General features: G+C 41.2%; 1 protein-coding gene across 6 annotated transcripts in view; it reads left to right on the top strand.

The window, feature by feature from the left end:
* fbrsl1 (fibrosin-like 1) overlaps positions 1–22,939 on the top strand; it is a 301,951-nt gene that overhangs the window by 63,273 nt on the left and 215,739 nt on the right. For all 6 annotated transcript variants that reach the window (XM_088935494.1, XM_088935496.1, XM_088935493.1 and 3 more), the window contains exon 2: positions 4,689–4,889. In XM_088935494.1, coding sequence (XP_088791620.1) covers positions 4,689–4,889 — 201 coding nt within the window. The remainder of the gene's footprint in view (positions 1–4,688; positions 4,890–22,939) is intronic.

Genomic DNA, 22,939 nt, shown 5'->3' with positions numbered 1-22,939 from the left:
AAAACTCACAGAGTCAAAACAAAACAGAAAAAAAAAGAGATGTAACAGTTAATTTGCTGGGGTTTAAAGATTAGATAGCGAACCTCTAAGCAGAGGTGGAAAATCCGGTTCTTTGCAAATATGGTTTTAGTTTAGCTAAAATGGAGGGGACATGTTTGTCTAGAGAGATATGCTACATCAAAACCTTCTCGCTCCATGGGGGTCAGGTTTTATTGAGGGAGCATGGTATTAGGCTTTAAAAATGGGTTTATACAACTAACAGCCTGTACTCATGTGCTGATTTTGAACACATGCTCAGTCCCAGTCCTGACAAGACAAAGTTTACAGTACTCACATTTTTATTTTTCATTTTTAAGAGCATGCCCATTTTACATGTTTGTTTTTTACAACTGTGTCACTGAGTATTTTGTTCAGTATCAGGTGTGTTTACTTCAATTGAGAAATGATCCGTTTTTGATCAACGCTTTTCACAGAGCTGCTGCTAGAGTCTTGTTTTTTCCATGTCAATACATATTATAGTTATCTTGGCTGTATCCCTTCACATCGCCTGGAAACGAAGGGTTTATACTGCTGCAAAGTTTAACACTTATTTAAAATCCCAAGCATGGGAATTGATACCAACATGGGTATCTTGAGCAAAGTGCTCGCATAGAAATTAAATCTCAGCCCAGCGAATGATTTATTTAATCAATGTCAGTTTCACTACTGTAGGGTGAATGGTTTACATAATAGCTGCTGAACAAGGAGCCACAAATATCTAAATTGGAAAATATTCTCAAATATTTTCAGAACACTGTATAAACTTATGTTTTTGAGATAGACACTCATTGTGAACATTTGCACTATAAAGAACGCTGTTTGAGTGCTGCCTGTCAAAGAGGAGCAGGGCTTTATAAAATATTTAACAGAGCGGCGTAACATGCAGCTTCAGGCAGCTCGTTTGAGCACCCCGCAAACTTTGACGGATCTGAAGACAGATCAAATACTGGCTACAGACAGGGGAAAAGACAGCTTTTCACATTTAATGCAAGTGTGTGGCAGACCTCAGTGTGGAAGAAGAAGCTGATATATCTGTGTCAAGAAGAACTTTTGATCCATTAAGGCTGAGAGGGGTGAGCACCAGCATCTCGTGCCTGATGAGTCGCTGAGTCGCAGAGCACAGAAGATACCGATACCCCCATGAGTCTGGATAAGCAGTCCGAGTACCTCTGCCTCCTCTTCCTTGTTCCCCAATAGGGGAAGAATTCCCACATCCAGAACCTCATTCGCTTCTGACTTACTGTATTGAAAGCAATATACCCACTCTCACTTGTTGATTTCATCGAGATCTTTTTATTTCTCTTGGAAATGTTAAGCACCTTTGATGCAAGCATGTTTTCATATTCTAATGTGTGCAGGGTTTTATCTTGTTTTGTTTTATTTGCAGTTAACAGTAGTGTGTTTTTGAGCAAATGTTGACCTACATGAAAGATTGCTTTTGGACATTCTGTCTTTACCAAGCTAAGAGCAGTCCACTTCAACTGCATTTCTGTCTCCTGAATCAAAATAAAAGGCCTTGATCAGCTCTTTTGTTCATAAATGCCTTTTCATGAATGTTTCAAGTAAAAGACTGTTAAGGATCTTTCATGAACAGTAAAAACTGAGCTTCCAATTTTAAAATATAGATCCATAAACTAGCAGTCTGCGCACTAAAAATAATGACTTGATTGACCTTTTAATGCATAAAGCAGCTATTTCTTTATTATTTAAAGATGCCCTGCCAGCATTTTCTCAGCCTCTGATGATGGATGAAAACTGATCAGCAGCTAAGCTCTTTGAATCTCTTTAATAATTACTACCAACCGAAAGACAAGACACTTTTCAAAAATGTGATAGTGGCACGGGCAAAGAGATTGCTTTCCATCAGACAACAGTGTTCCAAGAAGTGTGTCTGGACATGGCTCTCAGGCATTGAAACATTTTTTTGAAAGCTGCTTAATAATGATCCTGTTTATGATTTATGAATGTTTGCGAAATAGGCCCTTTCAGTATGACAGTCGTGTGACAGCGTACAATTGTCTTTTTAATGACTACAAGAGGCTTTTGAAGTTTGAATGAGCATACTTCAGGATTTAAAGTGTGAAATATGCTTCATGTGGGGAAGATTTTTATTATTATTATCCATTGCCTTTACTCCTGAATAGCACAATGTCTTTTGCAGGGTAATCTGGAACTGCAACAATGAGCTCTGTACTGTTGCTATGGCAATGCACATAGGTTAGACCAGATGAAACATTTCTGCTGTTATAGCCCGTACCTACAGAACAGACACAAATCCACTCCACTGTCTCAAGAAAGCTAAATATAACCACTTGCATCAACCTCTTCTACTACCCCTTTGTTTGCAGATTTGACAAACGGTAGCTCAAGTTTCTTTAAATACTGCACTCTGTGTGTAATCAGGCTAAGAAGAGTTTTGTTTTCCTTGTAAGCAAACTGAAGGTTTGTTGAGACATATGGAAGTAATTCAGTTTTTATTGTTAGTTCCACATGCATACGCTTGCTGCATAGTCTTATGGTGGCAAAAAGATGCAAATTTGTTTAAATTGACATTTTCTAAGTTCTTCATGAAATGTTGGCCTGCAGCGCTGTCTAAATGAATGCTTCACAGTCTGCACAAGTGCTGAACAGAACTGTCTGTTTTGCTTGGGGACAGGATGGGACATTAGGTCAGTGTTACAAATGAGAAAAGGCCATTTGGCCCATCTAGCCTATTTTGAACTTGGTTATCAGCCGTTTCTTGACTATATGTATTAAGTATAAGTATTATGTGTTGATGTCAGCCAAATATTTGCAAGAATAAATTTAAAAAGACTGCCTTGAAGGCTACCAGTCTAGTACTAATCGATTCCAAAGGTAATATAAAAACTGTGTGTTGATCAGAAGTGTGTGGTTTGACAGACAGAGGGAGGTGGGTTTTAATATGTAAATTAAGTTTATTGACACTACCTTTCTCTCACCAGGCTTAGGAACATTGTTAGTGCCATTACCTACTGAAACCCAGTGAAGTGGTCACCTGGAGGAAATTTGTTGTGTGTTTTTATCCTATGGAATGTTCATTTCTTAAAAGATGTTTACAATGGGATTAATTGAAAATTGACCAGAAATGCAAATCAGCCACTCAGTCTCAACAGCTGAGATACCCGTCTATGAATTGTTCAGTTATGAACTAAGCTTTACTTAAACATTTATTTCACAAAGGTGGGACAAAAAAATCTGTTTTACTGTTGTATATGCCTGTTTGGTCCATATGAACCAACTTTTAAAAATTATTTATATTGAGCCCTCATGAGGGATTGCTTTAAAATGACTGTAGTAATTTAGCCCACTGACTAAAGACCAGATGCTTAAATTTTAACTCATTGCCCTGTGTTGAAGTAATGTATTTGTGTCCAAGCAGTAGTGTGAGTCACGGCCATCATTACAACAAAATAGGAGCTGGTCTCCTTTCTGATTGTGAAAAGTCCTTGTAATGATGGACTTTGTTGCTTACTCCCTAATTTATGGATTTTACTGTATACAATGTTTACTCTTGTTTTCAAAGACTGCTGGCATAGCACAAATATAGTCAGACGCTGGATCTAACTTGCTGTGCAAGACATACTTTCAGGTCCTCAAACGAGAGTCACCTGTTGCTTTAAACAAACGGCAAATTCATTTCGAATTTGCTGATTTCACCAAGTGGAGTGATGACACTGCAGACTCATATGAAATGAGTCCTGTTTGCAGTAAGAAGAACTAAGAAACTACAGTATCATTGGGCTGTATTTGAATTGTTTTTGTGTATCCACTGCAGTTTTCTTAAAAAGCATAAAGCCTTCCTTTGGATAACCATAATTGCGTACCGGAAATTCCTACAGATCTTCCGTGGCTAATATTTTCCATATTAATCTTGTGTGTAACCTAAGCAGGGTTGTTTAATATTTCTGTGTTGTGGGGATTGTGCTCAGAGAGTAATATTTTAAACAAAAGAAGATGTTTTACTTAATACATAAGCAAGACAGCTGATGCAGAGAAAGCTAGAACAACTTAATCCAAGTGCTTTAGGGGTCTAAACATTATCCTTGGGCTCAGCAGAGAGATCTGAGATGAAGAGACAGTTTTGGTTTTTGCTGTGTTGACAGAATTAAACAAACATGCTTACTTCTTAGGTTCAGTGTAATTGGAGATAACTGCTGCAAACTAATGCCTGGAAGTGGGAAAAACATTGACTTCTTATCGAGTTTTATTTTAAGGACCATCATCAAGATTCAAGCCAGGGTCATGTGATTCCTGAGGCATGGCCCACAAATGGCTAAGCGCCTCTGAGAGAGGCTGTTTGTAGGATTACTCTCTCGGCTCTCGGCGACACAGCGCCCCCTGTGGCCTCCTGGGTGCTTGCAGGCACGCGGTGCTGTTGGTGAGAGACCTGTTGCTGGACCTGTTAAAAGGCGATTGGCTGGAAGGCGGGACGAATCAGAGGAGTCTACCTGCACGTCCTCATTCTCCCCCGTGTGGTCAGGGGGTTCATAGCCGCAAGCTGAGATGCAAAAACCACACCATCAACTATTGCAAAATGGTGTGGGTATAACAAAGATAGTGGCAGTTCTACTAGGTTGGTTTCCTAATTGCTCTGTTTGTGTTTCTTCCCCGTCTTCTAAAACCTGAAGAAGGATGTGACGCTGAAGCCGCAGGAGCGGAGAGAGAAGTGGGAGAGACAGGTCGGGAAGAGGAGGAGGGAGCTGGAGAATGGCAAGGCGGCGGACCTCGCCGAAAACGGTTACGACAACGACGGCGGGAGCTCGGAGCGTGAGCGGGACCGGGGGAAGGATCGGGCGAAGAAGCGAATATTGCTGAAGAAAAGCAAACAGGTCTGTTCTGAGGACGTTACGTCCTTGCCTGACATTCTCATCGTGGAGCTGCAGTTCCTCATCTCTACGCTAGTTTACTTTTCCAAAGGACGTGGTAATGCAAATCCTACAGAATATATAATTTCAGGATACGGGCATCCATAAACTGCAATTATTGGCATTAGGAGCTTTGTAGAATCTCGGGTCTGGCCTTAATCCCAACAATTACAGACCTCGAGAGGGATCCGTGGTTTAGTCTGGGGCAGTAACTGATTCACAGTGGCTCAATGACAAATGTTTACTTGTGCTGAAAAGTTGCACCTTCATTGGGGTCTATTTTGGAAGCTGTAAAATCGATAATTCACTATTTGGGACACAGTGGAATATGTAGCCTGCTCAGACTTCTGGAGAGTTGCATGGATGCTTTTGACATCTCTAAACCGCGCTATAAGATGTTGACAGTTTTTATGTTTTTTCACCTTATCCATAAAACAAGAAATTATCATATTTAGCAGGGTCAACTTCACTTGCCATTTGGCGAAGCTGGTTATTAATTAACAGTACTAAAATCTTTTAAGTGTTTACCACTCTTTGAGCTTCAGGTTGTTTTGTTTTTATAGTTCCAAAGTTTCTTTACAGGTGTTATGACAGTGCTTTCCATTAGGTTCAAAATGGAAATCTATATTTGAAATGTTTCTCCTTTGGATTTTGTTTGCTTGAAAATACATACATAGCTTGAATCATGGTTTGTATAATCGCCTGCAGCCCTTGTTAAAAATATCTAGTCTGCATGTCCTGTTAAGAACGCAGGCGCTGTATCTGTGTCGCCCACCCAACTCAACTATTTCAGCTTAATTCTGCTCTGTCTAACTTGTCTGTAAAGCAGGAAGTTTGGAGGAAACCACTCAGGAAGCAAAGTGTATTTTAAAAAAAAAACTGCTGAAGAAGATGAACCGCTTTGTGAAAAACTTCCATTTTTGCGTGTGGGGGTCTTGCATCTTTGGAAGTTTTAGGATTGTTTTGAAGCCCCCCAAGCAAATATTTTAGAGAACTGGGATTCTCGCAAAAGGTTAAGTGGATGTTGCATGAGATTCAGATGGTAGTACCGTAAGACAGTTATTACAGCATTGCGGATGGTATTATAGTAACACAGTCAGTCCCAGTTGGACATGTTGGGAAGCACTGACTAACTGTTTTTCTGGATGTTATAGATCAATTTTAAGTTTAACTGAGAGCCTTAGTGTTGCTGTGTGTCCTCGCAACACAGGCTTTGTCTCGCTGTTCCTGGGCTGAAGACTACCAGCTTTATCTAATCATAACATGTAAAAGATGATGATGATATCATTGATTTTGATGTTACCAGAGGTGCTTTTAGCTTTTTTTTTTATTCATGAGTATAGATTAATATTTTGTTCTGCATTTCTTGAATGAGATGTTTTCAGGCTTTATTGGGGAATTGGACTGTTTGTGCTGACTCCTTCCTGCCTGTAACAGTTCCTGTACAGTAGTTGCGAAACCCACAATACGACCCATTTAAAAAAACTTAAATAAAAACAGCAGTACTTGTCGCATAAATGGCTTTATGGGTTTATGTTGCCAGCGCATTAACTCAGCAATGGGTCATGATATTGTATTTGTGAAGGGGTAGACATATGCGTGTCAGCCTTGAGCAGTTTGGTTTATGCTGCGTTTATTATTTTATTTGGGCTGTTTTCATTTATGGACAAAATAGAATTACAGTAATAAGTTTATGTAAATGCGGCCTCCTTCCCTGCAGTAGTAGGAGGCCTTCTTAACAAAGCGTGTTCCTCAGAGGAGGAAAAAGATCAATTTAAACATGTACCAGAGGGATGCCTGTGCAGATGGAGCATTAATGATGTCATTTGCTCTCTGATTTAAGGTCTAGGCTTGAGACGGAGACTGCTTGATTCACCCGATGTAAGCATTAACTTAGGAAGAAGGCCCAGCAGCAGAAAGGCTGTGTCAGGTTATCCATCACCCCACAGTCCCCCGCAAGGAAGGGAAATTTGTACCTCGTCACCTTATCAGCTCATTTAAACCTGGCTCCTGCTCATGTCCAGGAATTCAATGCATATAAAACACCATTTCGTCCATCTTGCAGATTGAACCGAGTCAGGTGAATTTTATCTCTGGTTGAGATGTCCTTGGCTGAAGAGAATGTGTATATATCTAAATGTGTGTGCATGTGTGTATATATATATATTCTATATATACATACAATACTCTGTGTAGGTGGGCAATTGCTCTGAGGCCAGCTCTAGGTGAAATGGTATTCTGATATCATTTAGGCAGAAGAATAGGGTGACTGAGGTATCTTGCAGGTAGTGTGGTTTTATTAACACTGTCATTATGGAAGAATCCTTGGAAAGAAAGCCTGCATTAAGGGGTTTCCAGGTTGTTTCTTTTCTTAATTCCCATTATTTTGCCACATCTGCACAGTCAGACGCATGATGTGGAAATGGTCATGCTTCAGGACCAAAACCCACAATGCAGATTTTTTCTTTCTGCAGTTTTACAGAAATCCAGAACACATCACCCTCACATCATCTTTTCGGGAATTTCTGGAAAATATGGCAACTTTCCTCAGAATTTTTATTATTGTTGTATGTGTTCGGCATTAGGGAGAAGTTATACATATCTTGATTTAACTCTGCTCCTGTCCTGCAGTGTGTCTAGAAATTCATTCAGACTGGTTACTTATTTAGGATCTGCACACCTGTGGGAGGAATTATTGTTTTATAGACCTTAACATTTTACTTAGTGATTCCTGTTTGCTCTGGAAGCAGAATCCTGAGACCACCAAGGGAAAGAATCAGATTGGCCTGTTTTTCAGTGCAAGTTCTAAACAGCACTAGCAGAAGCTTATTCTATAAAAAGAGTTAACTATTCTTTGCGTTTATGTAAAGTGTAAGCAATAATGTATACTATCCTGCCCCCATCACCTTCTCCTCACTAGTAAAGCATTGAGGAACTTTCCATCAGCTGCGATAACAAGTAACTTCAGGGAGTATGGATTCTGCAAGCCCAGAGTGGAACGTAACCAGGACATCTAGTTAATGCCCCTGTTCGTGCAAACAGTGTCATTGGCTCTTTAATGATCGAGCAGTCAGGACCTTCGCCTCATAAAAGGATGACGCCATCTAATGAAAGGTGTCATTGTGACCCTAATCACCAAATTAGAGTTCTGGTTTGTGATTTTTTTGGTCCAGGGAAAAGAGAGACACTTCATCGAGCAAGCTGGTTTCCCTTGAAGGTGTCTTGTTCCAATACCAAGCAGGCCCCGTCTTGCTTAGCTTCTGAGATCAATGGAGGTCAGGCTTCCATTCTCAGCTTGTAGAGACGATCTCCTAAAATATAATGAGCAGCATGACTTGTTTTCCTCCCTCACTGCTTTCAGTACAAGCACGGTCCACTTCATTAGCTGGCTGGCGTCTTTCCGATATGATGTGTGACCCTGTCTGATGCTCTGACCAGCTGTGGCACTTTTCCGTAGGTTTTCCATGGTCAGTTGTAAGGCCGGGAAAGCTGTGCACACTGGTGTGTAACTGGCCTCAAAATAAACCCACTGACTGGATCCAATTACAGCCCCAGGGAGGCGCATGGCCCCGTAGAACAGCCTCTCTCGGAACGAGCACTGGAGCTCATCGTCAGTTTTCAGTCTTAGAGATTCATTTCTGGCCAGGAAATGTCTGTAGCACACATATAAAGGCCTCTCTGACTCTGTGAATGTAAAATCAAAGCATTGTGGTGTAATTTTTTATCCACTCAAGTGCTTTCAAAAGAGTTCAGACACCCTGCCAGTGTTAATTAAGGAATAAAAAAATCAACCACCTCTGTACCTTAACCTAGTGAGCACACATTGCTCACAAAGGTCATTTAAGTTCAACAGTTTTATGCTTGATTTATGCTTATTTTTCGCAACACGTGGCACCCCATGTGGATTGTTGTTCAGTCAAAGTCATGAATAGGAGAATGACATGGAGGGTGAGAGTGTGACGACAAAACATTTTTTGATCATTATCCGTCGTTTCTTTCTGCGAGGTGTCTGGCTCTGTGGAGTTTGGCCTCCAATTCTGTGCTGCTGAGCTCCGTCGAAAGTGTGATTCGTGCCATTTGTGGAAGAATCGGAGCCGTTCACGTTTTGAATGGAACTTGCCTGGAGAGCTCTGCATCCAGTGAGATTAGGAATAGAATGCAAAGAATGCACAGGCTCTCTCAGCCCGGTGAATAGAGTCTGGGAGCGAGGAGGGAGTAGCAGGAACTCAGCTGCATTTCACCCTGCTGGGGACCCAACCCAGTGCCATGCGAGACCTGATGAACTCTTCAATTCCGCAGTGTCCTCGGTGACGTCTGCTATTGTCTTTCGCACTCCCAGCCAGAGCCTCCAAAGCGTCTCTGTCTGTCGGTTTGCGCTACTGTGTTATACAGAAATACTGAAGGGATTATGTTGATGTGGCATATCTGGAAATGTTTTAAGAGCTAAGCTTGGAGGAAAATCAGATTAGCTCTTACAAAACTGTAAGGTGGTGCAGAGTTCAGTCACAGAAAGCTGCTGTAAACTGTGATATGGATAAACCCAGGTCCTAGACCTTAGGGACGGAGTTTTAACAAACAGGCCACCAGTGTGGGTTTATCCTTAAGTGATACTACTAGGCATGGCAGTGTGTTGTGTACAGAATCCTTTGGTGTTTGCAAATTTGTCAACAAAGGAAAAAAATACAGATGGAAGGGCACTGTTGAATTGCATATCATCCATTAAAAATGAGTAAGTGAATATCAGTGTGTTGAAATGTGTTGGCTCTAATTGTCCTGTACCACACAACGGAATGCTTTGCTTTGAGACCAGATGTGTTTGTTGTCTTTCAAGCTTACAGTGCAACCACAGGAATGCTAATAAATGAACATTTCAATCTCCTTCCTTTTAACTGCCTCTTGTGGAAGAACTGCTGTTTGGCGTTAATGAGGTGCATTTGGAGAGGCATTCACAACCACAGATTAATCACCGTTAACCTGGGAGGCTTGGAATGTTTTTGAACAGCCGAGTGTTCAAAAAGCACATTAGTGGGTAGGTTTTGCTTCATTTAAATCAGGAAGCCGAAAAGCCCATTAATGAGGGTATCAGTGCACACTGTGTCTCAGCCACAGAGGGCTCTCTCTAACTTAAGATTCATCCCAGGTAACTGTGTTCAGCAATTCGTGCTAGTTTGCATATCTGAATGTTACAAGGAGATGTTCCAGGGTCAAAACTCCTAGAAAATACATACATTAACATTTATAGAATGCCCCCAGGGACAGGTCTAGCCTGTGCTGAGTTGAAGTTGTTAAAGTCTATGATATTCAGCAACCAAAGTACAACATAGCAAGGAGGTCTCAGTTTCTTTTTTATGTATAGTACAAAGCCATGTACTGCAGTCAGGAATTAATATTTTAATGGGGACCCAGCTGTCGGAACAATTGCATAGCAGCAATCAATCTTTTTTGTGGTGGAGTCTTTTAACCACAGGAAATGGTAGCAATTTTGTTCTTCAGAAAAAAAAAACTAACGAGAAGATGCATACAGAAAAAAGTAATGCCTTTCTTTAAAAAATTCTGTATGCATTGTGGTGTTGACTCAGTTTCAAGTAACTGTCATCTACTGATTCTTATCTCATTATCACAGTTTTGCAACATGAAAAAAAACGTGTGATCTCTAGAGACTCCGTGTTATGACTTAAAACAAAAGTGGATTTTATTACGAAGAGCTGAGAGGAAATTCACAGCACACGTAGAACTCATTTTAGAACCAGGCACTCCCTGATCTGCGTTGACAAAATGACTAAGTGACCTGATCTAACCACATGCGTGCTCTATCTTTCTGCCCTTCAGTGATAAATCTGCTAACACTTGCACACTCCCACTCTTGAATCCTTTTTTCTTCCAACAGACGAAAACAAATTTGTTCAGTTTTTGAATAAAGAAAAGCTTGCCTTTGGCACTTTTCCATCTCTGGTGAGCTTTGTGGATTTCGTTTCTCATCTCGAGCGTTTGCTTTGGCCTGATTCAGGAGAATAGTGGCTCGAGGATCCATACCTGTCTTACCCGGAGGGAAGAAAAAAAAATGGGCCCGGAATTTTCAGCGTGGACCTCAGATTACTTGGATCCCCGAGTTGCTGAAACCTCAAGCACTTGCCCTTGGTCATTTGGCTTTGCAAGCCCGGCTGGTTGCCTTGAGAGGTGTCTGCAGCCGAGGCGTTTAAAATGTAAATGATATTGTACTGCATAAACCACTCGGATCTCGGAACATGCGAGTGCTTAACCTCCATTCATCAGAGTCCTCGGCCAGCTCCGCTGGGACCTTTCAGGGCACATTAAGGAAATGCTTATGTCACCATTATTTTGCAGTACAAAGCAGCTCTCCTGGGCTATAGCAGTACCCTGCGTTTCTGGAGATCAGTACTAAGAGAATCAAAAAAACAAATCGGGCATTGGACAACCTCTGCCCTTCGTAGCTTAGTGAAGTGAATATTTTGAGATGCAGTAATTTATGCTTAATTTTAAAATATGTAAAATATTTGTCAGGAACACTTGCCAGGATTCTTGCCGTGATCTGTTTGCATTATTAAGCCTCCGGGTCTTTTTTTATTTTTAACCTTGTACTTGAGAACAATTAAGGGAAGGGAACATTGAATTACTGAGGTTACAAGATGTGTTCTTATGTAATTTCTAATTCGTTAATCAGGTCGTTCAAGGCCTACTTCTGAGCAGCAGGGCTGTGTTGGCAGAGTGGCTCTGGGACACACAGTGACTAATTGAGATTTCAATATCTCTAATTTAGTATTGACTGCAGCTGCAGCCCAGCCACACAAAACGGGATTGTAGTGACATTATGAAAGGGGGAAAATGTCACTCGTTTTATTGTAGGCATGACTGCTTAAACTGTAGATCTTAAGCTTTAGATTTTAAGTTACAAATGCATTTGCTCAGCTGTGGATAACATAGACTTAAGATGTGATTATGGGCCAAAGATATCTGAGTTACACCAAATCCAGTAAAAGCCCTTGAAAAGCTGTTAGTTTTGAGCTTTAAGGGAGACTGGAAATCTCATTTGGCTGTTTCTGTGCAGAACTACATCTACCACAATTCTCAACCTGCTGGATAAAGTTTTCTTTCCACCTAATGCAGTCATTTGCTGTGAAGATAGATTTCCAGTGAACGTAAATGCTTGCTTCTATGTTGTTGTCTTGTAGCACACAAAACAACACAAGCAGCTTAAAATAGGAATCGGCATTTCTCTTAGTTTACAAAGGAAGTTTATAATTATAGTAATTGAATGCAGGTGCTTCTGTGATAAAGAAAGGGGAGTGTCCAAGAAATTGTAAGGTTTGTCATGCTTTTGGTAAAGATTTTCATTTTTGTGCTCAGGATTTTTAACATACTTGGAATGTGTGATGTGCTTTAATATCTAAATAGTTGACTATTTTCCCAGCTGTCTAATGGCTCTCTTAGCATAGTGTTTTCAGTAGTGCGTGCAGCCTGTCAATATAATGTATTTGTTTGCTATGTTAACAAACAAAAGGAAATATCACACCTGAAGAAGGCTTCACAGCCGAAACGTTGTGTTTTCTCTCTTCTCTTTTCAGCATGGAATAAACCTATTACTTGTTCCTTTCCAAAAGGAAATATGATTAATATTTTGTAAGTTTAGGGATAGAAGAAGAAAATATAAACCTTATCCCCTGGAAGGTAACAGAAAAGCAGTTTTGTTATTCATTTAATTGACTAATGCCTTTACTGTAGGTGTTCAGATGGGCATTTTACTGGAGCAGTCTGAGTGAGGACCCTTCTCAAAGGTACAATAGCAGTGCCTTAGTGTCCAGACCACTTTTCCACTCTGGTGTACTGGTTGTTTACTCAAATGCTGAGAATGGAATGGCTGACATAAACAAGATACATGGGACCTACCTGTAAACAGCCCTTATTTTAAAAAAAGTTGTAAAGCAAAGGCAGCTTAGTTTAGGATGGCAGGTTCGTTGAATGTTGAAGGGCGAGTGTGTGGCTTTTAGCGTAATTTAAAATGTTCCCTGATCAGCATTGCAGATTTCTTATGTAAATAAACACCAAACAAGCAAATAACTGTGCGGCTAATTGAACTGGCAGTTCTGGATATTTTCTGGTTTCCCTCAACGTAAGTAATCCATCCGCTCTTCATAAAGTTTACTCAATCCAGACGGCAATGAGACTGCTGGCATGGATTAACCGAGTAATCCTAAAAACGTAATGCAGGGCCGTTTTTAAAATACCTTTCCCTTTGTTTCTCATTCTCCTTTCATTATCAGCCCTCGCCAATACAGCACCTGAGGGTGTGTTTTGTCACATGCTACACTCGTATTTTGTCCCCTTTCGTGGCTTCGTTAACACATTCTGTTTTGCAACCAATTGTTTTTTGCCGGTTTAATGTGTTTGCTTAAGGTGGGCGTTTGTTTTCCTCCGGCTCCTAAGAGAAGCTTTGGAAACTGTCAATCAAAGAGAGAGTCTGTGGCACTTCTGACGCCAGGGACTCGCAGTTCCAGTGTGAAACAAGAGCCCGCTTCGACCACATGAACTCTTTTGTATTCCCCCTGTCTGTTTTGACAGGCCCACTTAACAGTAAGTAAACAGTCAGGCTTGTGTTCACACCCCAGTCAAGAGGCCCACACATGCTTTCCAACACAGACCTTACACACACACTCACATGCGCGCACAGACTGAACTCTAGCAGAGTTTCTCGAATGTGTTGTTGTAGTTTTTGGTTCCTTAAGAATTAATTTAGAAATGATTTATTTTAGAATTCCTCTTTTTTTCCTACTTTCAAGCAGACAGAATGGTACATACATGCACACAGACACGCTGGCTTCAGCCTGCTAGAGGACTCTCTACCGAGCCTTCTGTCAAACATACAGATTCCTGGTACAAGATTAGTGTTCTCAGTGACCTGGGCAATTGCCCTGAAACTATGGCAATGGGCCATTAAGGGAGTGATCTAAATAAAATCAGTCAATGTTTTTCATTTCCTCTGACACTGGCCTAAACATGTTTTTGTTTGAACACCTAGGATTTCCTGTTTGTGTGGCATATCCTGTAAAAGGCGTGCTTTGAAATTCTGAAGATGTGTTTTCTGAGTGCCACGAAGGAAAACTATTACAAAACGGTTTATAGTGTATTATGGCTTAATGCTGTAATTTGTATCCCTCTGAACGGAAACTCAATTAGTCTTCGTCTTTTCACTTCTTCATTTGCCTTTTCAGTCCAGACATCTGTCTGTATTTTGTAGTGTGGTTTGTGGGTCAGATCTGCATTTGTGCGAATAAGCTAATGTAAATCAAGAGCACCTGCACTGATATTATTTCCTAATGTGGGCAAGAGACAGGTTTGACAAACTTAAATTCAGCATTTCGTATTATAGGTGTCATTGAAACAGATGAGATCTTATCGGCCTTGGATCTCTTCTTATCAGACTAGGCTAAGATAGGAATTCTGTGATGCAAGACTGCCCCCTGCTGCAGACGAGTGCGGGTGCAGGTAAGGTGGGGGAGGGGAGCTGGCTACGCGTGGATCTCCGATATTAACTCTTTGTTGGGGTTCGGCCAACAGTGTCCACTGGGTGGCAGTGTTCTTTTGAGAAACACTGACTAGCATTCTACATCTTCCCTGTAAGTGTAGCTTTTGATATCTTAGTTTAAGAAAACAGCAAGTACAGAGATTGAGGATAACCTCTGCTTTCAGCAGACTATGTAAAATAATGCTTGCTTAATGAAGTAGGAATGAAATTATATGTATCTAGGCATCAATTTTCTCAAGATTTAAAATTCCATTTGTTACATTGGTAGTTCTTATTTTGTTGGAATTGAAGTTCTTATTTTGCTTTCATTGAAGCAGAAATCCAGAATACTATACAAAAGCATTGAAAATCTAGTGAATTAATTGAGATGTTATTGTCTGGATTACAATAACGTTAGGAGTAGAGACCGTTTTTCAGAATGACTTCATTCTCACTGCTAAAGCTGCGCAAGCTAGGAATCCCTAGACTACACACCTGTCCTTAAAAAGGAAAAAGGCTTGGAACGTATTTTTAACGTGGCAAAGCTAATGCAAGAGCTTTTAAAATCATGTAATAATAGACGTGCAAATAAGCATGTGCAGGCTTTGTGCTGCTGGGAGATAAAGATGGGATCTTGCATTACGCAGGGAAATGGTCGTAATTTGAGGGAATGTGTAACCTGCCACCTCTTTACAAAACGTCATTGTGAGTTAATCAGGCGCAGCGGGCCTGAAGCGGCCATTGTTTCTAAGAGTAGGATTCACCTCATCTTAGACCTTTTTTCTAGTATTCGGTAGTAAGCGGCAAGATACTTACACACGCACTGTGTGTTACATGAATGCCACATTTTATGTTAATAAAGCAGGAACAACAATGGCTTGTCTTTCCAAACACGGCCTCTAGCAGTCATTTATTCCTTTCTTCCCCCTTTAACATAGTAGTCCTCGGTGGGTCTGCATCCACACTGAGCTGTGAGACAGTAACCATTCATGAAGGACTCGGGAGTTTATTTCAGTGTGACCCAAATGAAAGTGCTGAGCTTTGGCGAAACCCTCAGCTTTCCAGACGAGTGCCGTTTTTAATGAGTGTAACTCCAGGGGCCACATTCAGCCTCCAATTCAATAAAAAAAACAAGAAGCCATCTAGGCCACTCTGACTAAGCTGATTAGATTTGGAGAATGAGGCCCTGTGAAAAGTCTGCATGGGTGTGCAAGGTTAATGTGCACATTCAGTAGCTCAGAAATACATGACAGACCTTAACAGTGCATATGAAAGACACAGATGGTTTGGCTCATCTGTGCTTCTGCAAAGTGTTTAACATCTCTGTACAGTAAGTTGAAACTTGCTTGGTTTTGCTTAGTTTCGCAAATGGTGTTCTTGTTCTGTTTACTTCTTGTGTTAAAAAGCACCTGCAGCTGCCTGAGCTCTGCTGATCAGGTTGTGCACTGAGCACCAGGCTGTATGTCTGAATGCATTCTCAGCAAATAAATCATTTTGAAATGGCCACTTACCCCCGGCCTAATTAAAGATTTACCTTGTTCCTGGAAAATGAGCGGTCCTTAGAATTGCATTTTCCTCATCCGCTGTCAGGATCTTCAAGACTTATTTCAGTGTCGGAGCATCACTGACACTTGTACTTATTATCTGATTCAAAACTACCTTTCCATCTGGAAAGATGGCTAATTCCATGTGCTGTTGATGTATTAAATATACTGCATACAGCATGTACCAGTTAACAGGTGGGGCTTAACTCCAGCCTTTTCAGTTCTGAATTTCTTTCCAAACTAATTCCCAATTCCTGTTCTTTTTTTACATTCACAACATGGGAATTGGTTTGAAGAGGGAAATGCGATTGCCAAACTAGAATTGACTCCCAATCCAGAATGCAAATGCTTTCCTCTCACTTGTTCCAGTGGAAGGCCACCTTTGGTGCTTGTGTTTGCAACCGCAGTCAGTAAATAGCTTTTAAATGCACTGCAAGATCTTTTGGAAACACTTATGGTCACCTGGAAGTTTCCACTAAGTGAGCTGGGAACTGCATATGTGCTGCTCTTTGTTCCACTGTTCCATGGGCTGAGAAATGGAATTGAGCTGGTCTCAGCCTTGTTTGCCCATTTTTTCCCAGTTATGCCATTCCAGGTGAATGCCAGTACACTTTCTTTCAATAAGATGAGTGGTGCCATTAGAATTCCCCTTGGGAATTCCACCAAGAAGAATGATGCCATCTTTTTTCCTGGACAGAATGAGATATAGTGCCTCACCTACTACAACACAAGCCCGCGGCTCCATACCCGTCTCTCTTGTCTCTTTTGTGTTGGAATCTTGAGCTCAGCCCAGGCTGCTGGAGCCGAGGAGGAGGATAGTGTGTCAGAGGATCTGTGCCAGCAGAATCTCGCTTGTACCATCTTATAAAACATTCATTGAAAGCGTACATGAACACTGGATCTGTTTCTGCGCTAAACACCACTCTGCTTCACATCAGCCGAGGAACAGATCACGAGACAGTGTTCGGCATCACTATTTTTTTTTTTCCCCCCAGCCCTTGCAGGGCTGCTCTTTTCTGATGCAGAAGGATTAGTGTGTTTTGCGAGCATAAAATACCCCAATCGCAAATTGTAAATGGCACCCTGCGTGCAAGGCGATTTAATACAGCTCAGCGTATGTCATGCACCAATGAGCTCAGGGCCCATAATGAGGTTTAAGAGCGGCCAGGCAGATCTCGCAGGGTGCAGCTTTGCTGCGGGTCAGCTGGCCTCACGGCACATACATCACAGCCTCCCCCCCCCGCCGCACGCACACACTCCGCGCCCGACGGTGAGGCATTAAATATTTGTGGTGTTTACGCTCAGCTGTAATGTTGTTATTCCGGTCAGCAGGCTGGCCTCTTGTTCACGCTGAGAGAGCTTTCTGTGGAGGCTACACAGCGCCACAGAGAGGGCCTGGACAGAACAAGAGCCAGAGCAGACCGGCCTGCTGTGAGGTCACAGAGTGGGAAGCCACAGAAGGAGTTATTAACCCAGCCTGTTCTCTTCTCGAAGCTTTAATCCCCACTTTATTTAAAGGTGCTTAAGCAATTACATTATACCTACCTGAATTGGCTTAGTGAAAAGGAAGTGATATAAATTCCAACAACTGAACCTAAATTGGATGGTGCCCTTTCAGGCTTTGAAACTAATACTGTATCAGGTGGAAGTAAATCATTAAAAGGAGCGTTTTGTCAGAGTTGCGTGTGAATGTTAGAAGATGACTGCAGTATGTGCTTTAAGAGAAACATCCTGCCTTTAACAACCCATCAACAGCGGCCATATCACCTCATCTGAAGGACAGCACATTTTGTACAGTACAGTGTTCCCATCGCTAGACTGGGGCATAAGGATCCACACAGACCGCAGGGTGAGCGCCCCCTGCTGGTCCCACTAACACCTCTTTCAGCAGCAACCTCAGTTTTTCCCAAGAGGTCTCCCATCCAGGTACTGGCCAGGCTCATGCCTGCTCAGCTTCAGTGGGTTGCCAGTTGGGAGTGGCAGGGTAATATATCTGCTGGGAGTCTGTGGCATGCCATGCTGTCTAAAGCACAACTTTAACATGAATATGCTATGTTTTACATTTACTATTAATTAAAATATTATAAATATAAACCATAAATATCTATAAATAGTGTATATATATAAACATATGCTATTATTTGGTATTATAGTATGTCAATAACCTAATCTTCCTGCTCTGTTCAAAGCTGTATATTCAATACTAATTGTTGATTGAGAACTGATAGCTCCCTGTGGTAAATACAATAGGAAGAAATGTCTTAATGGGATGAGCCTCCACAGTTTGATTAGCAGTCCAGAACCTTTTGTTTTGACACGTGGAATGGGAAAATTTGACAGTCCTTTGTACACCTTCACCCCTCTTTCCACATTCCAGGTGTCCTTCTGAGATTCTTCACTGCGCGGAGGTGTGCTGGTACTTCTTTGACGGAGAGTATTCTCAAATGAAATGCTGGTCTTTTCGAAAGCACTGTGGGTCGGTCCGCTTCCTGTACAAATTACAGTGACCTGACTTGCCTGGCAAACTCTCGGAGGGACTGATTAATGATAATTGGAGCAGAGTCAAAAGCAGAGAAGTGTCACTAAACAGATTTGGTTCAGTTAATTGTAGACTTCTCGGGACGCTAGAGAAACACTTAGCTGCTGGCTGACAATGTCGCTTTAATTGGACTCCTTGAATGAACATAATTAGGCTGATTGCTGGGAGATAAGACAAAGGTTTTACAAGTGCTGGTTAGCTGTCAGTGCTAAGCACCGCAGTTAAGTCTTTTTTTTTCTTTGATACACTAACTTCTCCTTCTTTTGTAGATGAGGAGAGATTTTGTTTTGTCCTTGAGTCATTTGCACAGTGGGAGAGGAAGGGGCTCTGATTGTAAACTGTAGATGATTCTGTTTGTCAGTTGCAACAAGACCTTTTGGGAAGCACAGGGGTCTTGAGCTACTGTGTAGATTGCAGTAAGAGCCTCTGTTTGTTCCAGTCCGCCTGAATCCAATTTACTGAGCTCTTATTGTCTAACTGGAAGCAGCTCCAACTTGGGGACCTTGTGTGTTACTCGGGCCTGGGCCAGATTGGCTCGTCGTCTCAGTGGTGTGCTCTTCCGTTTTGAAGAATCTGCGGCGTTTGTAGTTTGTTGTTGCTTAACTGTCTTTTTGGAAGCGGACCAGATCCCAGGTCTCAAGTGACGAAGGTGAGGAGGGGAGGGGACACCTTACCCCCGCCAGAGTGCCTGACTGCTTCAAAGAGAACCAAGTCAGAAAGAAAAATAACAATGAATTTGATAGGCGCTTCAATAGAGGTTAAATATTCCCAGCTGTTTCCAGCTTCTAAGAAAAAAAAGAAAAACAACTAAGATAAAGTGCCTGATTTTTGTTACAAACCAAACTCTGGGCACAAATTGAAAGATCACAACTTTCAATTTTTACATTGGCTAGATTATTGTGCATTTTAATGATTTTATGTATGGACCATTTCTTGTATATAATATTATCCTTATTTATCGGGTATAAATACGTAGTTCATATGCCAGATAAAACTTTAAAACATGTCTGTTGTGGAATATTTATGTGATTACCATATATTGTGATCCTTTGTTAAACTTCAAAAAATAAAAACTGATCAATGACTTTCAATCAGTGTAAATCCAGAGGATATCAGAACATTGTAGGCAATTATTTTTGCCTAGTGCCTTACTTGAATACTGATGTCATTGGAAATGGATCCATCCTTTACTAACTGTACAAGCTGAGCTTGGCTGAAAGCGTGAGATTTGGATTGGAAGAACAGAATATAGCAATGAGGTCTTCATAGCAGAAAAGATGCTTTGTCACACATGCAAAAAACAGGAGTCTCAGATCATGGTTTATTTTAGTGTATATAAACTATTAAAAGTACAGGAAGAGAATTTGGAAGCAGGCTTGCTACCAAGGTATTTTTTTTGCTAGTAGCTAATTGATCGGAGATTCTCATCCTACATGGAGGGGATGGATACAGTCAAAGTGTATTTTTATGGGTGAATTTCAGTGCTTCTCAATGCATGTCAAATAATACAGTAGCTGGGCCACAACAGTTATTAAAAGGCACTGTTGCAGATCCAGGAGACAGACTATTATGTTGCCCTGTAGCTACCAAGCACCATATCTCAAACTGAAAAGGGCACCATGGCCATTAACAGTGAATGTCAGAGAATAAGTAGGGAAAGAGTGGTTTGCAGTTACAAGCTGAAATGCATTAGTTGATTAAGGACATTTGTTGTACAACCTGGTCTACAGTATATGCTAAGTATCGAAATAAACTAAAATTCTACAGTATGCACTTGTAGTTTTGATGAGTCTCTCGTAGTTATTTGTTTTGATGCTCAGCATGTCTACCTGTGCGTAGGAGAAATGCTGGGAAGTGTTCATGCTGAATCTCCTTAATTGATTTTTTCAACTATCTTAATAGTGTTTCTATGTATGAAGTCGTGTTGTACACAGTTAGCTGTGCTCACTCATGAAATCTTTACCAGTACTTTAAATATTTATTCTAGTGTTTCTTAAGTTCTTTATAGCTTGGGTGGTGATATATTTATTAATTAAGAATAAGATAATTTAAATATTAACATGATTTTGTGAGGCAGTGGAAATCTGAACTAGTAAAACAAGCAGTAGGATTCATTCTGTTAATTCTCTTTACATGCTTTTATTTCACTTATAACTATTTCTTTTTCTAAAAAGGGTAGTGCCACTCTTTGTCCTTAGTCCTGAACAAAGTTCTGGATTTTTGTCATCTTGAACTGCTTTGTATTAATCAGAGGATTACGTTATTAAGTTATTAAGAAACTTGTGATATCGGTTAATATTATACCATAGATTAGATATGGAATCAGAAAGTTTTTTGAACAGCTCTTAGAGCTTTGGTTTGAATTTCAGTGCATGTTGTTTTATCACTTGAGGACAGCTTACCTGATTATTAACTGGCTATCTAAAATTGCCTTACAATACCAGTGGCATGTTTTTACTGCACTGTAGAGGTGTTTAACAGTCTTATTTTTTCCAGGTATGCTTCAATTGATAGTGCTACTGGTTTTTGAAATATTTTTTTATGTATGCAAACCTGTTAACAAAATTACACTGCTAACAACATTAAGCAAAAGACACTTTCTTCAGTCGTGCACAGCTGCCAGAAATTGTATTTGTGTTTCCTTTGGAGTTCTCATCTGTCCTTAAAACAATGATGTTGTGTGTAGAATGTTGTATAACAGGCAGCAGTACGGAATAGTGGTCAGGACACTAGATTCTGACTGGAAGGTCTTGAGTTTAAACTCCAGGTGCGACTCTGGTGTTTTTCCCTTGAGTAATAAGGTACTTTGCTCACATTGAGCCACGAAATGCCCATGCTGTTTAGATGGATCTCCAGGTCGTCATTGCAATGTACTCAGTTGACTCACTCTAAATCATTACTTTATTATTTGATTAGTAATAAATTCCTGGTAACATAAAAAGGAATGAAGGAGAAGACTGAGATGTGATTACATGTTTAAACGAGTTTATTACTGTGCTTATAGATATGTTTAATATTGCATCATTTGTTCCTTTGGATGTTATGGTGTTTCGTGGAACAGCTTCTCTGTGTAAATGAGGGCCCATAATCTGCAGCAGTTCTTCTATCTGTGGCGTAGGCTTGTATAAATACTGCACAACCCTGGCGCTATCTAATCTCAGCTCTTGCGCCAGATACTGGATGGCCACCTTTGTAGCAGCATTTCACACTCCCAGATGCGGTTCATTTCGCATCAACAGCAGAGAGAAAGGCAGCAGCTGGCTCCTCCTCCTCTGTCGGCCATTTTTACGTCAGCACAACCCTTTGCATCACCACTGTTGCCATAGGTCTTTGAAGTCATTTTGCTGCGAAACTCTGTTGCAGGAGGAAACATTTCATCTTTCGTGTGTCTAGGGACACCTTTTTTTTTTCTCATGTACTGTAAGATGTTACTGTCAGGTAATCAAAAATCCGTTGATGAGAATGCATTCCCACAGATATGTTCATTTTAACAAGAGTGTCATTGTAAGCGGAATTATACCTCTAAGTTACAAGTATATTTTTTTACATCCTCCAAAGCTATACCTGTTAACTTGTGCCCCAAATCACTACAAAGTAGAGGACTGGCATTGTACTTTTGCTCCAATCTCAGATAAAGTCATTCAGCCAGGCTTTTCCTCCAGTAAAATACTAAGACACACGTTAGGGGCACAGTGATGTTATTCTTTTTAAAAGGAAATGTACTGTAAAGACACACACCTAGATCCCCTGTGTGTGTATTGGGTCCCTCTGGGGACTTCCAGGTGTACAATATAGCTGTAGAGAAGTGAGTTCTGTGTGTCTTTCTAGCAAGGATTCAGAGTCTTCTTAATCTCCTTCACCTCAAATAGCTAAGAAGGGGGAGTCTTCAGCCATCTGAAAAAAAGAGAGAACAGCAGACAGCGGGCATTATTATCAGAGAGCCTCCTCACACCTCTGTCAGCTAAGCTTGACCCATGAATGAAAGGAAGACGTCCAGCAGGCAGCGTGTTCTGCTGGGTTTTGTGTGAGTGTTAATGGCACCCTGGATGTGAAGGGCTTTGGCCATTCGAAGCAGGAGAAGCTGTAGGGGCGTGGCAAACGGCATTCAAGTGCGCCGTGAGCCGTGAACAGTCCAAACCTTCCAGCGTCCAGGGATTTGCCCTCCCTGTCTGGAGACTAGTCTGATGTTGGGAAGTTTTCTGCTCGAATTAGGGAGGTTGCGGTGGTGGCTGCAAAGGGGGGGGGGGGGCAGCGGCTTGTCTTTCTCCATTGTGTCAACTTGGGGGGCGAGCATCTTCAAGACGTGTTCAGCTCCATACTCCACAAGTTCGGCAAGGGAACGAACTTCTCTGCACACCCTTCTGCCATCTGTTAACACTCAAGCGCAAATAGCTTAGGTGCGGTTTAAGGC

Source organism: Atractosteus spatula, chromosome 17 (genome assembly GCF_055471065.1).
Source record: "Atractosteus spatula isolate fAtrSpa1 chromosome 17, fAtrSpa1.hap1, whole genome shotgun sequence".
NCBI lineage: Eukaryota > Metazoa > Chordata > Actinopteri > Semionotiformes > Lepisosteidae > Atractosteus > Atractosteus spatula.
Note: the sequence above shows the minus strand (reverse complement) of the source record. Positions and strands in the feature narration are given on the sequence as shown.